We start from the raw sequence: 25,683 nt of genomic DNA, 5'->3' as shown, positions 1-25,683 counted from the left end.
GGGGCAATAATTATTATTCCACTATACCATTAAAGGAATCTAGGCTTAGAAAGTTTCATTTGGTTGCCCATGGTCACATGGCTAATAAGTGGCAGATTCAGAACTATTTAATCCAGATCTTCTGATGCCAAGTACAGAATCCATCACTCAAGTATTTATAAATCATCTACCATGTACCACACATTTTGTGGGCTTTGGAGATACAGAAGTAAATAAAACAGAACAAAAAATCCTTATCCTCATGAAGTTTATATTCTAGAGAGAAAAGAAAACTTGGTAGCCAAACAATAAATAAACATGTAAATTAATTTTGTGTCAGTTGGGAAGTATCATTATGAAGAAAAATAGAATCAAAGTATGGGTGATAGTGCTAGAGAATGCCATTTTATACAGCGTAGTCATGGAAGGTCTTTCCAAAAAAGGTGCATTTCAGCTCAAACCTGAATGAAGGAAGAGTAAAACTCTTTTGGCTATTTAAAGTATAAACCTTCCAGATAGGGGCAGCAGCAAGGGCAAAGGCTGTGAGACAGGAGTGTGTTTGATGTTGTTGAGGAACAGTAAGGAGGCCAGTGTGGTTGGAGCAAGGTGGATAAGCGAACAAATTGTAGGAGTTGACAGCAATTAGGGAATAGGGGCAGATCATGGAGAAATGAGTGTGCCAAGGTAAAGATTTTGGGCATTACCATGAATGGAATGAGAGCACTTTGGGCATGAGGAAGACTGGGTAGTCTGAGAGGAGCTAGCAGTGTGACAATCAATCAGTCAACAAATTGATTAACTAACTAATTACTTTGGGGAATCCAACTAAAGTCATGCTCATAGGGCAACTTGTAACCTTAAAATGAATATGTTAAGAAAGAAGAAAGGCTGGGGAAGAAACAATGATCTATGCTTTCATCTCAAGAAGTCAGGCATAGACTAATAAATTAAACAGATGGTAGATTACATGTATTGATTTGTAAATACCAAATATAACAAATTTATGATATTGGGTATCATCCATGTGCCAGTTCTGTTCAAATTGATCTACTGATACAATGTAATCCTAATAAAATGTCAATAGGATTTGTATGAAAATTGACAGGCTGACTCTAAAATTGATATGGAAATGTGAAAGACCAACGATAATCAAGACATTCTGAAAGAGAAAAAATAAGACAGAATGACTGCTTCTACTCATTAGAAGATTTATTTTAGTCCAGGTGCGGTGGCTCACCCCTGTAACCCCAGCACTTTGGGAGGCTGAGGCAGGCAGATCATCTGAGGTCAGGAGTTCGAGGCCAGTCTGGCCAACATAGTGAAACCCCCATCTCTATTAAAAACACAAAAATTAGCCCAGTGTGGCGGCACATGCCTGTAAGCCCAGCTAATCTGGAGGCTGAGGGAGAAGAATTGCTTGAACTCAGGAGGAGGAGTTTGCAGTGAGCCGAGATCGCACCACTGCACTCCAGTCTGGGTGACAAAGTGAGACTCCATCTCAAAAAAAAAAAAAAAGATTTATTTTAAGATTTTAACATAACATAGTATTGGCACAAGAGTAGACCAGTAGATCAATGGAGAAGAAGAGATAACTCATGAATGTATAGATACTTGTCTAATGATGAGTCACTGCAAACTAGTGGACAAAAAAAACAATCTTTTCAATAAGTAGTACTCAGTTAACTGCATATCCACATAAGAAAAATGAAACTTGACCTTTACTTCACATTACACATAAAAATCAAGTCTATGTGAATTATATATCTAAATCTGAAAGACAAACCAATAATGCTTTAGAAAGGAAGCATTGTCCTATGGTAATAGGAGAATATCTTCATAACTTTGCAGTGTGGAAATAGTTTTTATTTTTTATTATTTTGTATATTTTGAGACAGGATCTTGCTCTGTTGGCCAGGCTGGAGTGCAGTAGTGCCATCATGGTTCACTGTAGCTTCAACCTCTTGGGCTCAAGAAGATGCCCCCACCTCAGTCTCCCAGGTAGCTAGGACTACAGGCACGAGCCACCACGCCTGGTTAATTTTTAAATTTTTTATAGAAATGGGGTCTCCCTATGTTGTCCAGGCTGGTCTCGAGCTCCTGGGCTCAAGTAATCCTCCTGCCTCAGCCTCCAAATGTGCTGGGATGTGAGCCAGCCCAGGAAATAGTTTTTAAATAAAACAATACTAACCTGAAACAAAAGGATTAATAAATTAGCCTAAATCAAATGTAAGAACTTCTGGTCATCAAAACCTACCATGAAGAGAGTGAAACAGCAAGTCCCTGAGTGGGAGAAAATATTTGCCACACATGTAACTGATAAAGAGCTCATGCCAAAACTAAGGGCTTCTACAAATCAATAAAGTAAGACAGCCAATGGACAAATGGATTAGAAACTTAGCATAACTGATAGACTGACAACGTGCCTGGCCTCAAAAATAATCAGGGATATACAAATTTAAATGAGAATGAAATAACATTACAACCTCATCAGAATTACTGAAATGCAAAAACTACTCATTCTTTTAATTTATTTTTGGCAAAGGTGTAAAGCAAAGGAAACCCTCATGTGCTTACTTGTAGGAACATGTGTTTATACCCACTTTGGAAACCAGTTTGGTATGTCTACCAAAGTTGAACATACAAATTACCCTATGAGCTGGTTGTTTCATTCCTAGAGAGGTATATCAAAAAGAAATGCATAGCCTGTAACTCCAGCATTTTGGGAGGCCAAGGCAGGAGAATCATTTGAGCCCAGGAGTTCAAGACAAGCCTGGGCAATAGAGTGATACCTCTGTCTCTATAAAAAATTTAAAAATTAACTGAGTGTGGTTGTACATACCTGTAGTCCCAGCTACTCAGAAAGCTGAGGTGGGAAGGCTACTTGAACTCAGGAGTTTGAGGCTGCACTGAGTCATGATCGTATCACTGCATTCCAGCCTGGGCAACAGAGTGAGATCCTGTCTCAAAAAACAAAAAAGAAAAAAAGAAAGAAAAGGAAAATGAAACGTGTATGTATATTTGCCAAAAGAAATGTACAAAGATGATATGTCAGTATAATTTGTTATAACCAAAAACTCAAAATAAACCCAATGTTCATCAGCAGGAGAATATATAAATAAATTATGATATACAATCCTACATTAACTTAACTGTTTGAATATGGAAGTGACTTGGAGCCACATAAATAAATCTGGCTGACCTCAATAAAATATATCCTCAACTCCCCTACGCTCAGAGTCTAAGGCTTGGACAAATGTCAAAAAACATCAATAGCTATTTCATTACCACTCAACAAAAGGCAAAATGTGAAGGCAGGAAAGTCAGAGTAGAAAGCACCACCACCTTAAGTGACTATGGTCAAAATATTCTCCTTATGTAAAATTTACAAAAACACATAAAAATGATGACAAATGACCATATGAACACTTGACTGGGCACTCCACCCCACCTTAGGGCTTTGGAAGAGGTCTGTGTAAATAAGGGCCCCTATAGCTTAGGCTGTATTGTCTTAATGGTAAATCCAACTCTGGTTACAAGTGAGATGATCACTTTCAGAGGAAGAGAAGGATACAGATTGGGCCGTGGCACAGATGGGACATCTGGAGTACTTGGCAACGTTCCATTTCTTGAACTGAGTGGTGAATGCATACGTGTTTGTTTTGTGATAATTTATTGAGCTGTACATTTATACTTTGTGCATTTTTCTATATGTGTGCTACGTTTAAAATTTTTTAAAGCTTAAAAGGTAACTATAAAAGGTGATAGATATGTTAATTTATTTGACTGTAGTCATCATTTCACTATGTAAAAGGATATTAAAATATTATGTTGTATGCCTAAAAGTATATACAAATAAAAAATTGTTCAATAATTTAAAAAGTAAAATGTTTAAAATTACTTTCCCAAAATAAAGTAATTAAACTTCCTAAAGTGGCTAATTAGCAAGGCTTGCTATTTTACACATTTAACATATTGGAGAGACAGTTTGCAAGCATTATTTCTTTGGAATCAGATAAACCAGGTTCACCTCCCAACTTGCATCACTGAATAACTCTATAAAGTTGCACCGTTCAATATGGTAACCACCAGCCATAGTGGTTATTAGGCACTTGAAATGTAATTACTTCAATTTAAGGGGTGCTAAACACCATGCTCCTAAATAACCAATCGGTCAAAGAAACAATCAAAAGAGAAATTAGAAGTACTTTGAGAAAGAAGATAATAAAGATATGACATACCAAAACCTAAGTAATGTAGCTGGATCACTGCTCAGAGGACAATTTAGAACTGTAAATGCATATATTTAAAAAAGAAGAAAGACCTCTAAGCAATAACCTAACCTTAAAACACTGGAAGAAGAAAAGCAAATGAAACTGAAAGCAAGCATAAGGATGGACATTATAAAGATTAGAATGGAAAATGATAAAATAGAGGATAAAGAAACCATTACAAAAATTGATGAAATCAAAAACTGGTTCTTTTGATCAATTTTGATCAACAAAATTGACAAACCTTTAATTAGACTGCTGAGAAGAAAAGAGAGAAAACTCAAATTACTAGAACCGGAAACAAAAGACAGAACATTACTACCAACCTTATAGAAATAAAAAGGATTATAAATGATTCAAAATAATTATAATATTCTTATGAACAATTACATGTCAATAAATTAAATAACTTCAACCATCTTAGACCAACAATCTCAGTAGACCTCTAACAAGTAAAGAAATTGAATTTGTGATCAAAAAATTACCCACAAAGAAAAGCTTAAGACCAAATGGCTTCACTGCTGAATTGTACCAAACGTTTAAAGAAGAACTAATGTCAATTTTTCACAAGCTCTTCCAAGAAAATAAAAGAGGAGGAAACACTTCTTAACTTATTCTATGAAATTAGTATTACCCTGATACCAAAACCAGACAAACACATCTCAAAAAAAAAAAACTACTGACCAAAATCTCTTAAGAACATGGAGGTACAAATTCTGAACAAAGTACTAGCAAACTAAATCCAGCAACATACAAAAAGACTGCATTTCATAACCAAGTGAGACTCATCCCTGGAATGAAAGATTGGTTGGTTTAACATTGAGAAATCGATCAATATAATACACCATATCAATAGAATAAAAAACAAAAGACACATAATCTTCTCAATAGATGCTTTAAAAAGATTTTACAAAACCCAAAACTCTCCTATAATATTAAAAAGAATAAGAACTCAAAAAAGCTAGGAATGGAAGGGAATTTCCTCAACCTAATAAAGAGAATCTGTGAAAAAACTCACAGCTAACATCATACTTAGTGATGAAAAACTGGATGTTTTCCCCTAAGATCAGAAACAAGACAAGAATATCTATTCTCACCACTTCTGTTTAACATTATACTGAAAGTATTGGCCAGTGCAATTAGACAGCAAAAAAAAAAAGGAATTTAAAGGTATTCAGATCGGGGAAAAGAGAAGTAAAATTATCTCTATTCAAACATGACATAATCTTGAATATAAAACATTCTAAGACCAGCAAGAAATTATTTGAGTCAACAAGTATAATTTATCAGGGTTTCCAGAGAAACAGAACCAAGAGAATGTATATATATTATACACACACAGACACACACACACATACGCACACACACACACAGAGAGACAGAAAAAGAGATTTATTATAAGAAATTCGCTCATGTGATTATGGAAGCTGACTAGTCCTAAAATCTGAAGCCTACAAGCTGGGGACCAAGGGGAGATAATGGCTTAGTTCTAGTCCTAGTCCAAATGTCTGAGAACCAGGAAAGTTAATTTTTTTTTTTTTTTTGACTTACAAAAGAATTCTGTGGCTATATATATATATATATATATATTCTTTAATTTCTAAGGTACATGTGCACAATGTGCAGGTTTGTTACATATGTATACATGTGCCATGTTGGTGTGCTGCACCCATTAACTCATCATTTACAGTAGGTATACTTCCTAATGCTATCCCTCCCCTCCTCCTCACCCCATGACAGGCCCTGGTGTGTGATGTTCCCCATCCTGTGTCCAAGTGTTCTCATTGTTCAATTCCCACCTATGAGTGAGAACATGTGGTGTTTGGTTTTCTGTCCTTGTGACAGTTTGCTCAGAATGATGGTTTCCAGCTTCATCCACGTCCCTACAAAGGACATGAACTCATCCTTTTTTATGGTTGCATAGTATTCCATGGCGTATATGCGCCACATTTTCTTAATCCAGTTTATCATTGATGGACATTTGGGTTGGTTCCACGTCTTTGCTATTGTGAATAGTGCCGCAGTAAACATATGTGTGCATGTGTCTTTATAGCGGCATGATTTATAATCCTCTGGGTACATACCCAGTAATGGGATGGCTGGGACAAATGGTATTTCTAGTTCTAGATCCTTGAGGAATTCCTTGAGGAATTGCTGTCTTCCACAATGGTTGAACTAGTTTACAGTCCCACCAACAGTGTAAAAGTGTTCCTATTTCTCCACATCCTCTCCAGCACCTATTGTTTCCTGACTTTTTAATGATCGCCATTCTAACTGGTGTGAGATGGTATCTCATTGTGGTTTTGATTTGCATTCAGGAAAGCTAATGTTGTAGTTCCAGTTTGAAAGCCAGCAGACTCAAGACCCAGAAAGAGCTAATGTTTCAATTCAAATCCAAAGGCAAGAAAAAACAGATGTTACAGCTCAAAGGTAGTCAGACAGAAGAAATTCCTTTTTATTTGTGGGGAGAGTCAGCCTTTTTTTCTCTTCAGACTTTTAACTGATTAAATGAGGCTCAGCTACATTACGAAGGGAAATCTACTTTACTCATTCTATCAATATAAATGTCAAACTAATCCAAAACATCCTCCCAGAAGCACATAGAATAACGTTTGACCAAATAAGTGGGCACCTCATATCCCAGTGAAGCTGACACAAAAAATTGACCATCCCAGCAAGTTTGCATGAAACAAGATCAATATACAAAAATTAATAGTATTTTTATACAATTGCCATGATCAATATGAAAATTAATAGGAAAATTCATTTGCAATAGCATCAAAAAGTATTAAATACTTAGGAATAAACTGAACAAAAGAAATGCAAAAGTTATATGCTGAGAACTGCAAAACATTGTTGAGAAAATAAAAAAGGTCTAAATAAATGGAGAAAACCCTATAATCATGGATTTTCCAATCCTTAACATTGTTATACTCCCCAAACTGATGTGTAAATTCAACACATTCCCTATCAGAATCCTAACTGACTTCTTTGTACAAATCAACAAGTTGATTTAGAAACTTATACGGAATTAAAAGAGACCTGAAATAGCCATAATCATCCTTAAAAAGAAGAATAAAGTATGAGGACTTAAACTTCTCTACTTCAAAACTTACTAAAAAACAACAATAATCAAGATGGTGTGGTACTGGCATAAGGATAGGCATACAGATCAATGGAACACAACATTGAGAGCACAGAAATAAACCCATATGTCTACGGTCAACTGATTTTGGCAAGGGTGCCAAGACCCTTCAGTGGGGGAAAAATGGTCTTTCCAACAAATGGTGCTGGGATAACTGAATAGTCACATGGAAAAGAATAGAGACATTTATAGAGATTTAAATTAGATTGGGGTAGTTTATGGCTGAGGACGGGGCCAGGGTAGTAGGTGAGTGCTAGTCAAAAGATATGAGATTTCAACTCAAAGGGATGAAAAGTTTCTAAAATTACAGTGGCTCACACCTATAATCCCAACATTTTGGGAGGCTGAGGTGGAGGATCACTTGAGCCCAGGAATTTAAGACCAGCCTGGGAAACAGAGTGAGACCCTATCTCTACAAAAAAATTAAAAATTAGCCGAGTGTGGTGGTAGATGCCTGTAGTCCCATCTACTCAGGAGGCTGAGGCAGGAGGATTGCTTGAGCCAGGAGGTCCAGGCTTCGGTGAGTTATGATTGAACGCTGCACTCCAGCCTGGACAACAGAGCAAGACCCTGTCTCAAATAAATAATAATATTTATATATCAAATAAATAAATAATAAATATACATTTGCATAAAATTTACACAATTGTGTATACACAATTATACATAATTGCGTATATTAACATATGTATAACCATATGTGTGTAACCATGTGTGAATATACTAAATTTTATACAATTTTAATTTAAAATTGTGACACATATATGAATATATTAAAAGCCATTGAATTGTATACTTTAAGTGGGCAAACTGTATAGTATGTGAATTATATCTCAATAAGGCTATTTGTTTAAAAAAAGAAGAAGAAACTCTAAATTTTAAAGACAGCATGAAAAATACACAAGGCATCTCATTAATTTTCACATTGATTACATATTAAGATGATAATATTTTCTATATATTGGTTTACATAAAATATATCATTAAAATGAATGTCATGTTTCTCTTTATTTTTTTAATATGGCTACTAAAAAAATTCAAAATTACATACATGGCTCACTTTATATTTCTATTGGACAGTGCTGCTCTAGAGATTTTACACAAATGACTTAAACACTCTGAATCTCAACTTCCTTATATAAGGCTGTAATAATAGTACTGGCTTCATACAGTTATGGTGAGGATTAAATGGTCTTTAAAGAACTTAGCATTCGGATGTTAGCTTTTATTCTAAGTGTTAGTTCTTATTATCAGGGAAGCCCCTGGGTACCACTGAGTACAGCAGTCATATAAAAAATTCCCAGTAGACTCCTTGGATTTATTTTACTATTATAAAATTATTTTTAGAAATGAATCTTAGAAACCATCATATCCAGGAATCACCAACTGTCACCTTGCCAAACTGTTGTTTAATAACCCCATGGTTTTCAAAACTTGAATCTAAGTATCTTTATTGTGGGACTGTGCTCTCTACTTTGCTGTAGGCCTGACCACTCCCTATTCCCTTAGCAGAGCCTCACACCTGAGTTACCTCCTTGGTATTGGAGGTATTTGCATTTATATCTGATCCTACACTAGTCCAAGCCCCTCATCTTCCTGATGAAGAAACGGGGGCACATGGGAGGGACATATCTAATTCAGCCTGCAGAGGACCAGGCCAGTCCTCACACCTGCAATGCTTTGTCCAGAAGACCCTGAGGGACTGCAATACAGGCTGTTCAGCTTGTATACTAACACGCTATCTTTGGGAGTCTTGGTGGGACTTTCAAAGTTCTTTAGTTTATTGCCACTGGAGAAATAAATCATTACTGGCACTCATGATACCTTTAATGGAGACCAGTGGCTCTTTCTGATGCGGAGGGAGAGAAGATGGTACTTGAACTCAGAAATTCCAAATAGCCTGGTTTAACATACCCGAAAAATCCAGTTCTGTGTAAATCTGCCAATTACCCATCTCTTCAGCACTGATCTTCTCCCTTTTATTTCCTTCCTCATATTTGTTTATCAAATAACACTTACCAAAACTCAATCATTTGATTCCCAGGGTAAGCCCAGAGAGAAATGCGACCTGGGATCATTATTCCCATTTCATTGTTGGGGAATCTGGGCCCAAAGAAGACAGGAATGGGACTGCTAAGCAAGAACCAGAAGAGAGTTTGGCAAAGTTCACTGAATGCATATTTTGTTTTTGCCATATCCAAATACGACCTGCATTATTTAGTTATTACCTTTCTTTTTCTTCTTCTTCTTTGTTTTTTTTTGCTCTATCACACCAATGCAGTGGTATGATCATAGCTCACGGCAGCCTCGAACACCCTGTCTCAAGTGATTTTCCCATTCCTCCCACCTCAGCCTCCTCAGCAGCTGGGACTACAGGTATGTACCACTATGCCTGGCTTTTATTTTTAAGAGACGGAGTCTCACTACGTTGCCCAGACTGGTCTCATACTCCTGGCTTCAAGTGATCCTCCTGCCTTTAGTTTTTATTTTCCTTTAACAGGCACTTACTGTTTTTATGTAAGTCAACTGATGTTGAAAGGAAATTTTACTTCAATGCCTTCAGTAGAAAACTAGTATCACGTGCCATTAATAGAAGGTTAATAAATATAATACAAAACAATTCTAATTAGAAACTGTTGTCTGGAGAGCTTCTAAAAATCCTAATGCCCAAGCCAGACCTTAGAGCTATTAAACTGGAATTCCTCTGGGGAGGAAGCAATCAGGCATAAGTAATTTGTTAAAGCTCTCCCCAGGAAATAGCATCATGCAGCCAAGGATGAGACCCTCTAGAATAGACGCTATTGACTGCTAATGCCTCTGAGGCTGAAGAATGCTTGCCCTCCTTAAGAAGAGAGATCAACAAGTGATAGAGAGGTATTAAAGAGGCACTAGCCTGAAACCGACACTTTCTCCTTAGCATCAGAAGAACTCAAAAGTAGCTTTGAAATGGGAAAAGTTCCCATTGGTGATTTGTAACTGTTGAAGGGGTTGCTCCTTTGCAGTCTAAAACCAGTTCACATGACACTTGTCCTTTGGAAAACACTGGATCAGAAGACCCCAAGTGGTGTGGTTTCTATTCCTGTGCCCTTTCAGCTCCAGCAGCTAGCTTCCCAGCCAAAGACTCCCACAAGGTCACTGGAGAACCCCTACTCACCTCTGTGTTCTCCAGCAGGGATTCCAAAATGCCTGCATTTACATCACACTGTCAGACACATATTTCTATTTCAGAATGAATCTTCTCAGTGGTTCACATTAAAAAACCTTAAGACAAAACCGCATCTCTGTCTCCTTTCATTTCCTCTAAAGAAGCCCCTTGTTTTCATCTAGGAATGTCTGGCCCTAGTGAAGGCTTTAAGTCAGCCCTGCCCTTTTGGATCTTAAAAAGAGGTATCGCTAGGGAAGAGGGAGAAACAGGAGACTTGGTGCAGATCCCCACATGACTCTGAGAGGGTCTTCTGCTGTGAAGTTTCTCTTTCATCCCTCACCTCTGAACACACACAAGACTCTTCTGATGGAAGGATGCATGAGAACGAAAGCTGGACTTCTGGGTGGGGATTCCAGATCTCCATAACATCATTTTCTTATCTGGCTTGGGGCATCACTGCAAGAACTGGGTACCTGCCTGTGTGGACTTGGGTTTGAAGAGCTGCCCCAGAAGGACTAAGTGGCCTCAAGAGCAAGCAGTTTGGCTCACTAGGCAGGTTGTTGAGCAAACCTCTGATCTGCTCACTTCCCACATTTACAACCTAGAATGCTGACAGTGCCTACCACCAGACGAGCAGGCTGCTTTACTGTCTTGTCAGCAGAATCCTTCTCTCTTGTTTCCCTTAGAGCCTAAGGTCCTGCTTTGAGGTCTCCTCCCTATTCTCCATCTCAAAGTTACACAGTCCCACCTCCTAGCCTTAGCTCGTTTTGTTCCCGTAGTCCAGAATGTTCTTCTGCCCCATCCCTGTCTGTCCAAAGCCTACCCACCCTCAAAGTTGATTGTAAATGTCACCTCCTCCATAAAGCTTAAGATGATTCCCCTGGTCAAATGATAACAGTAATGGAATTAACAAAAAATAACAGTAGGCCGGGCGCGGTGGCTCACGCCTGTAATCCCAGCACTTTGGGAGGCCGAGGCGGACGGATCACAAGGTCAGGAGATCGAGACCACGGTGAAACCCCGTCTCTACTAAAAATACAAAAAATTAGCCGGGCGCGGTTGTGGGCGCCTGTAGTCCCAGCTACTCGGGAGGCTGAGGCAGGAGAATGGCGTGAACCCAGGAGGCGGAGCTTGCAGTGAGCCGAGATCGCGCCACTGCACTCCAGCCTGGGCGACAGAGCGAGACTCCGTCTCAAAAAAAAAAAAAAAAAAAAATAACAGTAATAATAAAAGCCTAGCATTTACTGAGTGCTGCTGTGGGCAGGCAATGGGCTAAGATCTCATATGCATAATCTCAACCAAATCGTATACTAGACATATCACATTATCCCTGCCCTGCCGTTTTTGATACCAGCTTACCTGTTCTCTCTGTGCCTCATTTTTCTCAGATGTCAATGGGGATTATAATACATCTTCCTTGTAAGATTGTTTTTAGGTATAAAATAAGCTAGTGTATATAAAACATCAGCATAGTACCTGACACCATGGTTTTGGCTTAGTGAGTATTATTACTTCTTGTAAAAACTTAAAGGTCTGTGTTTGTACTGATAAGGACAGGAGGAATGGAAATACTGGGTAAAAGAGGGCAAGGTCCCTGGCAAGGACTCCACCCTCAAGCCTGGACCCGCAGCCCTAGATGAGAACTTCACATCCCTGTTTTCCCGCTTGAATGTTGCCTTTTCGAAAACCACCCTGGCCCACCACACTCCCCTCCCCACCCTGTACCCATAAAAACTCCAAGTTCCACCAGCAGAGGAGCAGAGCAGTGCAGCAGAGAAGGAGAGAAGGGAAGAACTGTCTGAATATCAAGAGGAGAAGAGGCAGCTGGACATTGGAGACTATGGTTGGAGAGGAGTTTGGCCAGGAATGGCTGAACTCCTGAGGAAGAGTATCTTCCCACTCCACCCCCTTTCCAGCTCCCCATCCCACTGAGAGCCACCCTCACCACTCAATAAAGTCTCTGCATTCACCATCCTTCAAGTCCATGTGACCTGATTCTTCCTGGACATAGCACAAGAACTCGGGTACCAAGAGGGCAGGGTGTAAAAGGCTTTCACCCCAACCCTCCACTGAGCTGGTAAACACTTAGCTGTCAGTGGACAGCAAATGCTAAAAGAGCATTGTTTGTAACACATGCCCTCTTGGGCTCTAGAGGTCACGGACATCCCCTAGACACTGCCACGGGCTGATACAGGTTTTGTTCCTAATGATGTCCAAAGGCAATCACCCCGGCTCCTGCTCCTGCTCTCCTGTGTGCTCCCCCTCCTGCAAGGGGTTTGAGTGAAGTGGCCAAGTAAACAAGCCACCAATGTCACAAGTCCCATGAGGAGGTCAAGTGAACTCTCCCATCTCAGTATTATTCTCATCTTACAGATGAGAAAACTAAGCAATAGACAGAGGTTGAGTAAACAGTCCAAGTTCAGTGAGAAGCAAGAATTTTACTTCCCTCTGGTCTTCACTGAACTTTGCTCATCACAAAGATGATGTAAGGATAATCTACCAGTTGCCGTGGGAACTCATTTCATCAGCATCTCAGCCATCCTGGAAAATTTGCATACATGACTTTATGCAGAAAGAGAAAGTTAAACTGACTTGAAGTCAACTGGCTCTACTGGCTACTGTCCTTTGAGATACTATGGTATTTGCATTGCATCATGGTTCTAGGGTATTCCAAAGACAGGTCTGCTCATTAATTCTCATACTTTCTCTCATTCACCAAGAATGTGATCCAGCTAAGGAAACAGATGAGAGCAACCAAGGAATGTGCTGGTGGAGCAGGTGTTGAATTCCTTCTCTGCATTTCTGCTCTTCCACTCTTTAATTGCCTTCTGGCAGGATGTTCCTGAGGCAACACCTAAAGCTTAGCCAGCTTAACTGCAGGTCTGCACAATAACAAACCCTTCAGAATTTCAGCACTCATTTCTTCATCAAGGGCCCCAAAATTATGGTTGCGTATCACCTACTCATTTCCTCTTGGTTCAACCTCACATGCTTCCATGCTACTGCTGACCATCTGTACATGTTACTCACCCCTCTCCTCCTTTCCTCTATTCAAATAAGCCAGGCTGGGTTAGCACTCCAGACGTATCCCTATTGATGGTTGGACAAATAGGATACAGGTTCCAGAAAGAGTGACAACTTTCTTTCCTGGAATCCCTGCACAAAATGCAGGGTCACATATGGCCCTGAGGAGGTATTTCGTGGCAAAGAGATATCTGAGTTTAGTAGTTTGAAAGTACTATGGCTAGCAGTGGTTCCAAACTCTCTACCAGGTCACCCTAGGGTAGCATAATAAATTCACAGGACTGTTTTGAGGTATTTTAAATTTTCCAAGGAAAAGACAGGATCCTCCATATCTGTTGAACACTGCACAAACTCGGGGTTGTTCATGGTTTCAACATTAGATAACATCATGTTCCTTTCAATGGTGGCATATTTTGGGGAAGCCATGTTTTTGGCAGTTACTGTGACAAAAAGCAAGTGTCACAAGGAAATCAGTGTGGAAGAGGAAATGAAGGTGGCAGGGCCCACTCTGATTCCAAAGTTTAAGGAGCTGTACAGTGTCCAACAGGCCACACATCCCATGAGTAAGTAATTGTGATGATTTGAGAATACAAAAAATATATATATTTTTTCAATGTATCATTTTTTTCAAACAGCCAATAAAAAGTTGTTAGCACATAAAGACTTTTAAGCGATTTGACCCTAACTACTTAATCAACGAATCTGTTTGGTATTTCTTTTGGCCTACAGATGCCATGAAAAAATTACTGAAGCACTAAGCGTTCTGTGACCAAGGAAGATTTGGAAACTTCAGGTCTGGTCAAGTCAGCCATGTTTCACAGCTCCCAAGAACTTCATTGGTACCTGATCCTATGACAAAGCATACTTGGGTCTTGGTTTTGGTTGTCGTGGCTGTTTCATCTTAGAGGCTTTTCCATATTTTCGGTGCTAAATGTGCCCACTACATGGGGCCTGTGCAGCCACGTGCCTCGGTCAGCACCTCCCTCAGCCTCCCTGGGCACCTTTCCCTTTCCTCTGTGCTTAAGTCACACCAACCTCCTTTCCGTTCCTCCAATCCGCCAAGCCCTGTCCCACTATAGGGGCTTCTTACTGATTCTCATCCTGGTTCACCTGTAGGTCCCATCTTAAACGCCACCTCATCAGAGAGCCCTCCCCTGTGATTCTCTATCTCACCACCTATTCATTTCCTTTATAGCATTTTGTCCTTTGCACATACCTATTTAGCTCTAGGAGGACAGAGTCCAGGTCTGATCTGCTTACTACATTAACAGAATTTAGCTGGGTGCCTGATATGTAATTGTCACTCAGTAAATAACTGCAAGGTTAGCAAGTGCCAGTTTAAATCATGCACAGGTATTTTAACTGCGGCCCTGTAGAGCCCAAAGCATTTCAGAAGGCTTTTCTGGCAAACAGCCCCTCAGATGGACACGTGGGACAATTGCATCACTAGCCACAGGCAGAGACAGTCAAGGGCGGTGTTTGTGATCAAGAATCCCAGCTCTGCCACCTCCTTGCTGGCAGAGATTGGGGAAGTTACTCATTCTGCCTCTACTAGTCATGTCTTTGCCTAGAAAAAGGTTGTTAAAAGGACTAACTATAAAGCTCTGAAGTAAAATCTGTCAAGAAACAAGCACTGTAAATAAAAGTTAGCTGCTTCTATTAGGACAAGGACAGTGTTCAAGGACTATCCCATGAATGCCCACACACCATTCTGAGGGGAAGGTTCTGCCTCAGAAACTGACAGGTCCAATGCCTCTTGTTTGTTTTAGAATAAAAGCCTCAATTCAAAATATGATACATGGACAATTAATTCTCAGCCCCATTGGTGTCCCCCACACAACTCATAATTAAAACCAAAAAGAATCTGTTATGGAACTTTGATTATTCAGTTGGACAACAGAAATGGAGAATGTCAGGCAGTGATTGCCAATTTGTCTAGACTCGAACTGCTCTATGGCACCAAGCACATGGTGGAGTGTGTGTGCCTAATCCTTCCAATCTTCTGCTTGTCCCCTTCTAACCAGCTGTCTTCATGTTCTAGGCTTAAAAGTAAGCCCAGTGGACCCTGGTGGTGTTTTGGTTGTACCTGGGAAGCTCCAGGGGCCAGGGGCTGCTCACAATCGTGGGACAGGAAATGCCACATGGCTCCTCTCCTTGCAGTGAGAAGAAGCATGAGTACCAGCCTTCATCTGTCCACACCTTAGTTACTGTTGCTCTCTTTCCTGGGTCTCCTTCCCCCAACCTCTCCCCTACCTGATCCTCATGTCTGGATGCCTCATTTTCACAACCCCCTGGAATCACATCACTCTTCTCTCCAAGAGCTATCTACACTTCCTATTTCATGCATACCCACATCTTAGAAAACCATTTCTCCCACTGGCTTCCTATAGATGGCCTAGCTAAGGGTAATGTCTTTTCTGCTAACCAGAGTTGCTGTCACTTTATAAACATTATATAGGATGGTCTTACAAGACAGATGGTACTGATGAACTCAAATACGTGATGTGTTTCAATCCCAGATTCTCCATCTACTAGCTACGTTTTTCATGGCAAGTTAACTTTACATCTCTGAGCCTCAGTCTCCTCACCTGTGAAGTGGGCAGAATAGTTTCCACCTCATAGCTTTGTTGTGAGTACGACATGAGAAAACTCACACGAAACACACACCACAGTACCTGGTCCATAGGAAGCATACCCAAAAAAGTCTACTACTGTGGTTTCTCAGGTCAACCCCCCATTTGGCAGGTCTCAGCTTAGACATCATCTCTTCTGGAAAGCCTTCCCTCACCGCCACCCCAAAGATGTGTGTGCATCTAAAGCACCCGTGCCATGATTGTCATTGCAAGGTGTGTCACACTGCCGTGTCATTGCCACTTAGCATTTTTTTCTTCTTTTTTTTTTTTTTTTGCCCCCTAGAATACTGTGAGCACATTAACTGGTGGGGTCAGTGTTCCTTCTACTGTGGCAGAGCACCTGGCACAAAGTAAGTGCTCAGGACATATTCTGGTCACATTAAAAATAGCTATTTAAACAAGCAATCTAATAAAGATGAAGTTTTGCTGTGTTATACACTTATTACTGCTACTTTGTAAGACTAGACTCCCTTGGCAACCAAACACATTTCTTTTTTATATTATTTAATTTTAATAAGAGTTACCATATATTGATCCATGTTCTATGCCAAATGTAACTTAATCCTTCTATCAGTTCTCTGAGGTAGATATTATCAGTAGTCCCATCTTACAGATAAGGAAAATGAGGCTCAGGGAATTGAAGTAATTTGCCCAAGATCATCTAGCTAGTAGAACAGAGCTGCGACCCAAACCCAAGACCGTTCATCTCCAGTGTCTGTTTCCTTTGCTGTCCCCAACAAGACTAAGGATGCCACTTTCCTTTTTGTTAAATTTTCCGGCCTCCCAAATACTGTAGAGTGGCATTTCATCATTATTGGCACCTACATAACAAACATGGTAATGCCTTTGATGTAAATTCCTTTGGTGACTAATCAACCCCACCTTGCCATATTTTTGTCTTTGGCATTATTTAACTTTCATGCCTCGTCAAGTCTCCTCAACTGGAGTATAACCAGTTGATGATGGTGCCCAGGTCTTAAGATTCTTTCTGTCTCCCCAGGTCTAAAAGGAACATCTCTCACCTACTAAAAAACATAAATGAAATTGAGTTTCTGTCTATTTGGCTGTTTCATGTTTAAGTAAAATGACTAGAAGATCATCACCAAGTCTGATGGGTATTGGGGACAGCTTGATTTGGATCTGTGGTATACGCAACTTTCACACTGGGGGACCAGGGAGGCACCTCAAGAAGATAGACACACTTAGTAACCTTTGTACTATTTGATTTTTTTTCTTTTTTTTGTTTTTTTTGAGACAGGGTCTCTCTCTGTGACCCAGGCTGGAGTGCAGTGGTGCAATCACATATCGCTGTGATCACAGCCATCTGGGCTCAAGTGATCCTCCTGCCTCAGCCTCCTAAGTAGCTGGGACCACAGGCATGTACCACCACACCCAGCTAATTTTTTAATTTTTTTTTTTTTTTTTTTTTTGTAGAGGTGGAGCTTCCCCGTGTTGCCCAGGCTGATCTCAAACTCCTGGCCTCAAACAATCCTCCCTCCTCAGCTTTCCAAAGCACTGGGATTACAGGTGTGAGCCACCATGCCCAGCATGGTTTATTTTAAACTAGAGGCATGAGTTACTTTTTAAAAGTACCATCAAGAATAAAGGTAGGTAGGTAGGTAGGTAGGTAGATAGATAGATAGATAGATAGATAGATAGATAGATAGATAGATAGACAGACAGACAGACAGACAGATAATTTTTGAAGCCAAAAATTAGAGAGAAAATGACAGGGCAGAAGACTAGGGGTCATAGTTATTTTCCAGAGCAGATTTCCAGAACAAGATACAATAAAAGCCTGATGAATATTAATATAAATTTTCTCTGAATGGAGAAACAAATGCAGCCTTAAATGTGAGTCCCAAATCAACTGTCGCAATGGAGGATGCTCCAAATTGCAGGCTCCAATTTTTGGTCAATCCATTTCTCTCCAGGAGAATTCTATGTGCTCTAGGGTGAGTAGCAGCAGGAATGTATTTGTTGGATGGTGCTTTAACAATTCATCCTATAAATGCAGGGGGTGCTGGTTAATATTCAATAATTATTGATTGGAGTTGATGTTGATAGGGGACCCTCAGACAACAGATGACAGCACTTCACCACAAACATCTGCCCACTCCATGTTGTTCTCACCTTGCCTTGTTCTACCTGTCTCTACTAACAGCAAGACCAGACCAACTGTTCTCATAACTTTCTAGCATAAGCATTTCTACTTCTCAGCAATCCTACAACCTAGGACACACCCACTTCCTTCCAGTTGCCCACACACCCATTTCTTTCACTGGGATTACCAAAGAGTTGCATTTAGAGAGGGGGGGGGGGGGAGGTTTCCATATGCAAATGGCAAAATCAAGGTCAAAGTGGAACACTTGCTCTGCAGTCAGTCCAGTTGAGCAGGCCAAAAATGCCTACTGGGATAATGAAATTCAGTAGTGACTGCATCTACCACCCTCTGCCCTTATCATGGGCCAAGGGTAGAAGGACGATATTGTAAACATGTGATCAGAGTCATCTTTGAAGGGGAAGAAATTAGTGAGGACATTGTAGGCCTTTTGAAAGTGAAGCTGATTCTAACCGCTCAGTGGGTTCTCCTTGAACCCCTGCTCAGACAGAGCTGATTTATCCAGACAGGGGAGTTGCAACAGAGAAAAAGTTTAATTCATGCAGAGCTGGCTGTACAGGAGACTGAAGTTTTATTGTCACTCAAATCAGTCTCACTAAAGGCTCAGAGGTTAGTGGTTTTTCAAAGATAGCTCAGTGAGTAGGGAGACAGGGAGTAGGGAATGTTGGTTGGTTGGGTTGGGGATGAAATCATAGGGAGTGGAAACTGTCTTCTTGTGTTAAGTCGGTTCCTGGGTGGGGCCCATCCGGTTGTCAGAAATGCAAAAACCTGAAAAGACATCTCCAAAGGCCAGTCTTAGATTCTAAAATGGTGATGTTATCTGCTGGAGTAATTGGGGAAGGTGCAAATCTTTATAACCTCCTAAGTAATGGCTGGCTAGGCATACTTCCTAATAGAATTCAGACCCCTCTCATCCTCCTAACTTGGTGACCTTTCATTAGTTTTAAAAAGGCAATTTAGTATCTGGGAAGGGCCATTATCATTTAATTAAATTTCTCCCAAAGTTAGCTTGGCCCACACCCAGGAATGAGCAAAGATACCCAGAAGCAAGATGGGGACAGATAGGTCAGATCCCTTTCACTGTCATGATTTTCTCACTGTTATAATTTTTGCAAAGGCAATTTCCACTCTAGGAATCTTTTGCAAAACATTAAAACAAAACAAAACAAAACATGTATTCGAAGGCCCACTGAAAAACTGAAAGAGCTAACTCAAGCAGTTTTCTGCCTCCAGGAAATACCACACCTAAAACAGATACTTCCTCATCACCATCCGTAAAAGTACAACATTTCAGCAGTGACCCAGTAACTTGCATCCATCCCAGGAGAAGGTTCTCAGCTATGAGCACATGGAATTATATTTGAAATATGAACTACGGTCTAACTAGGTCTGTCAGATTGTAAAACACAAATTCTTGATCCACTACATACTCTGCCTTTTGTATGTGCTTCACTTATCTTTTCTTTCAGTAACTTTTTTTTTCCTGATTAGAAAAGTAATACAAGGTCATTGTAGACATTCTAGAAAATTTAAGAGATCATTGAAAAGAAAACAAAAATCATTTGCCCTCATACCATTCATATATACACTCAAATTTTGTGCTCTAGAACCTTCTGTTACCACTAGGGAATGTATCCAAGTCACGTGGCACCAAAATCGCGTGGCACCAAACTATGTTAGTGGTGGTGAACTAACCTCAATTCTTGCCTCCTCATGAAACATGAGGTTTTCCTTGACCCCTTCATAGTCCTCGTGACAGGAGTGCCTCGCTTACTCGGCCCACAGCTCTCAATCCCTCATGGGACGGGGAGCACACAGGTGAGCAGGTGCAGGAGCCAGAGCAAATGCTTTTGGGCACCGGCAGGACCAAAACTCTGTGCAGGCCCCACAGCAGCATCTAGGGTGGAGTACCCATGACCCCTGGAGCCCCAGAGGGCATATGTTACAGTGCACTTTTTTTAGCTTTGCTGTCCATGGATGGATTAAGTGTTTAACAACTCAGTGAACCCTCTGCCTTTTTGCAAGGGCAGAGGGTCAGTGTAACAGCCTTTAGCATCCTCATCCATGGCACCTGAGATCTCGTTCAGGAAAAATCAGGTTGCATAAACGAACGAATTGAAAGGTGGTGAATGTGGACGATTTCATTGCCGATGGAAGTGGCTCTCCGCAGGAAGGGGAGGCGGAAAGGGGAGGGACCCGGAAGGTATTCTTCCCCTGAAGTCCCACCGTCAAATCATCCCTCTAAAGTCAAACTGCTTTTTTCCAGCATTCAGCTGCTGCTTCTCTCCTCCCCTTCTCTGCTCTCAGCCAGTGGAGCCTGGGGTTTTTATGGGTGCAGGATGTGGGGGCGGGGTGGACCACAGGTGGTTTGGGAAACGGCAACATTGGAATGGGAAAACAGGAATACATGTTCTCACTTTGGTCGGCGGCACCAGGCTTGAGGGTGGGTCTTTGCCAAAGACCCCCACCCTTTTCTCCTAGAATTTCTCTGTCTCCTGTCCCTATTACTCGGAAGAAAGAATTTGACCAAAGGGCTTAAGACAGAGTGAGAGACCCAGGCAAGTTTTAGAGCAGGAGTGAAAATTTATTTAGAAAGTTTTAGAGCAGGAGGCCGGACACGGTGGCTCACGCCTATAATCCCAGCACTTTGAAGGAGGCCAAGGCGGGTGGATCACTGAGGTCAGGAGTTTGAGAACACCCTGGCCAACCTGGTGAGACCCCATTTCTATTAAAAATACAAAAATTAGCCGGGCATGGTGGCTGTAATCTCAGCTACTCAGGAGGCTAAGGCAGGAGAATGGCTTGAACTCAGGAGGCAGAGGTTGCAGTGAGCTGAGATCACACCACTGCACTCCAGCCTGGGTGACAGCGCAACTCCGTCTCAAAAAAAAGTTAAAAAAAAAAAGTTTTAGAGCAGGAACAGAAAGAAGTACACTTGGAAGACGGAGGGGGACTTGAGAGATTCAGGTGTGTGGTTTAACCTTTGATTTGGGGTTGCATATGCTGGCATGCTTCTGGGGTGAAGCCTCCCTTCTCCCTTCTGCCCTGATTCCTCTCTTGGGGTGGGCTGCGCACATGCACAGTGGCCTGCCAGCGCTTGGGAGGGGCCACATACACAGTATGTTTACTGAAATTGTACACATGTTCACTTGAGGCATTCTTCCCTTACCAGTTGAGTGTTCTTAGAAGCTCATACACCAGTTAGATGCAACCATTTTCCCTCCTAGTGCGCATGCTTGAGCTTGTTCGCCCAACTCCTAAGATCTTATCGGGAAGCTGCTGATCACCAACTTCAGGTGTTCTATCTATTGGGAGACTGCCTTTCCCTGGTACCAGCTATGACCAATTACTATTTTAGCGAGACCGTTTAATAACCATCTGACCCTCACCTGATGGTTGCCTGACAATCCTGGTGGTGGTGGGTGGGGAGACAGGGGGACCCTCTTCTGCTCTGCTCATGTCTGACTAGCTATCTGCTGTAACACTTACACTCTTTTTTTGGTAACAGCATGTATCTATGAGGCAGGAGGTAGAAGCTACTTCCCATACCCCTAGGCTAGAAGTATCCCTTCAAAAGCAACTGACCATTTGGGGGAAAAAGCCTTAGTTTTCATTATCCACACAATTGCCCTATTTCTGCACTTCACTGGCCGCACAAATCACTTGGGCTCACCTAACAGACACATATGACTGTATCCATAATAGGTTCATTGCCCATTGCACACTGCAAGTCAATACGCCGAGAGGCCAGGTTGCAGCAAGAAAGAGGTTTCATCGTAGGGTCACTGAATGAGGAGACAGGAAGAAACCTTAAATCTATCTCCTTGTGGCATTTGGTGATAGGGTTTTCAAGAGTTTGGGAGTGGGCCGATGTGTTGGAGATGGTTGATTGGTTGAAGAGTTCAGGGTGAAGTCATGGGACAGGGTGAAGCTGTATTTTCAGGCTGATCCCCTTTCTTTGTGGGGGTTTTCAAACTGAAACGGGGTAGAATTGGGGACCTGAAAAACAACTTAAGTGATTCTTAAACAAAAGCGTTATGATTGTAATGTCAGAGATCCCATCTAAAGGAACAATAGGGATACAAATCAATTCCTACAAAATCTTATTACCCTAATGTCAGAAATCCTATCTATAGGAATAATGCAGATGCAAATGGTCAGGATCTAGTGCTACGTGACTTTGAGCAACAAGGAAGTGGGCCAACGTGCAGCCTAATTAATGCTTAATTATAACTATATTTCTCTCCAGAACCCAGCATGCAATTCTTGTCAACCCTGTGAGGGTGATTTCATGACTCTCAATGGCCTACCACTTTCCACCTAGTAGGGCAAACCTGCCTTGTCTATCATTTTCCTTGTAATAAGCCCATTCTCCTTGTCAGGGAGTGGTATACAGGTGATAAGCAAGACCATGAAAAGGCTGTGGGAGCTTGTAGGGCAAATTATTTGCTCCTAAGAGACATAAACAGGAAAAGATAGACCTTTCTTATTCCAGATGTCATCAATTCTTAGTGGATTGATGCCTGGAACTGCAGAGCTCCTTGGAAAACTACACCCAGGGCAACCTAATTGATGTAGATGTGAAATCTGTTCAAGTGACCTCTAGGAAGTCACCGCAAGCGACTGAATACAAAATAGACTGTTGCAAGAAAAGAGCAATTTGCCGAACAATATGTACAGTATGATCCCATTTATACAGCCAGATAGATATAAATACATAGAGAAGCATTGAGAAGCTCTGCAGGAATGCTGGCAATGGTAACCTCTGGAAGCCACAGGAATCAGGGCTTCGACATTGTATGCTATGTATATTTGTATTGTTTGAAGTTTTTACAGTAGGATGCATGCAGGTATTGCTTACGTAATCTTCTAAACATTTTAATTGTTATAAGTACACATGGCTTCTCCTTTATTTGAAATGTGTACTAGATGATCAAAGCATTCTTCTAGGAGAAAATACGTTTTTGTGGCCAAAAAAATTCTTGAAGTTATTTTTGGTTTTTAGGGGGTTTCCTCCATCTCACAGCTTAATCATCAGTCACATTAACCTTGCAGCTCAGCATGCCCTCTGTCAGTAGACCTTCCTCGTCCATAGGGTAAGCCATAGAAAGCTTATCGGTATCGGTTCATTTTGCCTGGGATCACGGTCTGGATTGTGAAGTGGGACATGTTAATAAACCTCTTCTCCAAAATCAGGTCAATGGGCATTCAGCTGTTATTACCAGAACGCTGGCTGGCTGTGCAGGGTGTCCAGAGATGAGTGAAGCATAGGTTGTATCTCCAGGCAATGGAACACAAGTATACAGCCTGTCTCAGAGAGTGGGCTGTGGCCTCCACATTAGAACAACCTGCCAGTGACCACATTAGAACCTCCACTGTTAAAATGCAGGTTCCTGAGCCCAATCCGAGATCTAAATCATAATCCCCAAGCATCAGCCCCAAGAACCTGAATTTTGTTATTATATGCAGAGAAAGTACAAGAACTACTTCCTCTGTGGGTGAACTGGACTTACCAAAGTAGTCAGTCCCGAGGGGCAGAGATGGCATAGGTGCCAGTTCTTCTTTTTCATCCTAGATGCTCAGAGTCAAATTCGTGGCTCAGCTCTAGCCAAGTGATTTCATTGTGGGAGGACAATTCAGAGCCCTGTTCCAGGCTCCTCACATTGATTCTGTCTTCTTCCACTCCTCTTTGTCATCTTTGATGTCCCCTTGTGAGCTACCAAAAGACTTTCTGGGACACGACAGGATAACAAAATAAATAAGTGCAAGCAGCCATTCATTAAACATTCAGCCAGGATGTTACTTTAACTGCATCCCATCATATCTCATTAATCTTCACACCAGTCCTAAGATCAGGCACTATTATTAACCCGATTTTACAGATGTGAGGAACTGAGGCTTAACGAAGGTAAGTAACTTGCAGGTGTGAATACCCAGCTCTCTAACTCCAGAGCCTATCCTCTTAAAACCCTATTACTTGTCCCTGGTGGAGGTGAGCACGGGGGGCCCTTTCATATAGGACTAGCCCTTGGGCTGCAATCTGAGCGGAAAAGGGAGGATCACAGCATACTTTGAAGCTTCTTTTGCATAACTGGCGCTGGATTTTTACTGAGACTTTACGTTACGGTTTTGTTTTTTTGTTTTTTAATTTTGAAGGTGCTTTTATGAACACATGAATAAAATATTTGTGTCATTTTGAATCTTATTTGTCTTATTTTATACATGTATTTATTTATGGGGGGACACAAGGACTCATCTGTAGTGGTGCAGCCACTGTAAATAAATTAGTGAAACTACTTCACGTCAATTTCATATAAAGTTTTCTGTTCAGTACACTTCAGTGATGGATGGAAGGAAATTAATACATGTTTACAAAAAGCCCCTCCCTCAGTTGTTACATATGCCACAGAGATACCAGTTGTGAAAAGTGCAGGTGCACTTACACACATACACACACACGCACACCCCACAAATGGTATCATACAAACAACATACCTGCAATCTGCTTTGTCCACTTAATTGTATATCTTGGATACAGAACTTGTTTCACTGGAAGGCTAAAAAGCAAAGTCTGGGGAGGCCTAGAGAACACAGGGGATGGGAGGAGGCACTCTGAGCTGGAGGTAAGGTCTCCACCCCCCGCAAGAGCACAAGGTCGGATAACCAGTGGGAATGCCGGCTTGGCTGCCAGGGCCCTCCCCGGCGAGACAAACGGCTGGATGGAGGAAGTGTGCGGCTGGGAAGCTCCGCCGCTCTCGCCGGGTTTCCCATTTCCCCCTCCCCGCGCTGAGACGGCGAGGAAAGTTAGCCCGGAAATCTGCGCCCGCCTAAAACCCGGCCTGGTCCCAGTCACCGCCCCAGGAACTTCCCCCGCTGCAGGGGCCGGGGTCGAAAGCAGGGATGGAGAAGTGGACCCGCGCGGGTGGACTCCAGGGCGCGGGGGGACTCCGGGACGCGGGTACCGTCTCGCAGCGACCTCTGTCGGCGGCTCTGGGGATCGCCCGCATCTGTCTGCGTGTACCTGTATACGTGCAGGTACGTGTTCCTGTTCACGTGCAGACTGGGCGGGGGATGGGGGGGGGGCGTCCACACCGGTGTACACTTTTGCATACCTCTTAGCAACTTGAAATTCCACCACAAGAGATATCTTTATTCCACTATTCCTGTGCATCTGCGTGGAGCCCCTAGGGTCATAGATTTGTGTGCAAATGAAATGAGGATGTAGTCTGGGTGCCCAAGAGGGGTGCCTTGAGTGTGGTTGTCTGTATGCCTCCCTGAGGGTATTTCACTTTCTGCTCCCATCCGCCCCTATGAGCGAGTACCTATGAGCACAGGATGTGCACATATTTGAGTCTTATTAGTGGTAT

At 41.7% G+C, this 25,683-nt stretch overlaps 1 protein-coding gene across 1 annotated transcript; it reads right to left on the bottom strand.

The window, feature by feature from the left end:
• Window positions 1-2,887: 2,887 nt before the first annotated feature.
• On the bottom strand, window positions 2,888-25,508 carry LOC110743607. The gene is made up of 3 exons (XM_031666576.1): window positions 24,812-25,508; window positions 23,830-24,047; window positions 2,888-2,936 (listed from the first exon to the last, which is right to left on the bottom strand). Exons 1-2 carry the CDS (start codon window positions 25,485-25,487, stop codon window positions 23,953-23,955), a joined length of 771 nt encoding a protein of 256 aa, XP_031522436.1. The 5' UTR covers window positions 25,488-25,508; the 3' UTR covers window positions 2,888-2,936; window positions 23,830-23,952.
• Window positions 25,509-25,683: the final 175 nt, after the last annotated feature.

This window comes from Papio anubis, chromosome 5 (assembly GCF_008728515.1).
Source record: "Papio anubis isolate 15944 chromosome 5, Panubis1.0, whole genome shotgun sequence".
Classification (NCBI taxonomy): domain Eukaryota; kingdom Metazoa; phylum Chordata; class Mammalia; order Primates; family Cercopithecidae; genus Papio; species Papio anubis.
This window is presented reverse-complemented; position numbering and strand designations above follow the sequence as displayed.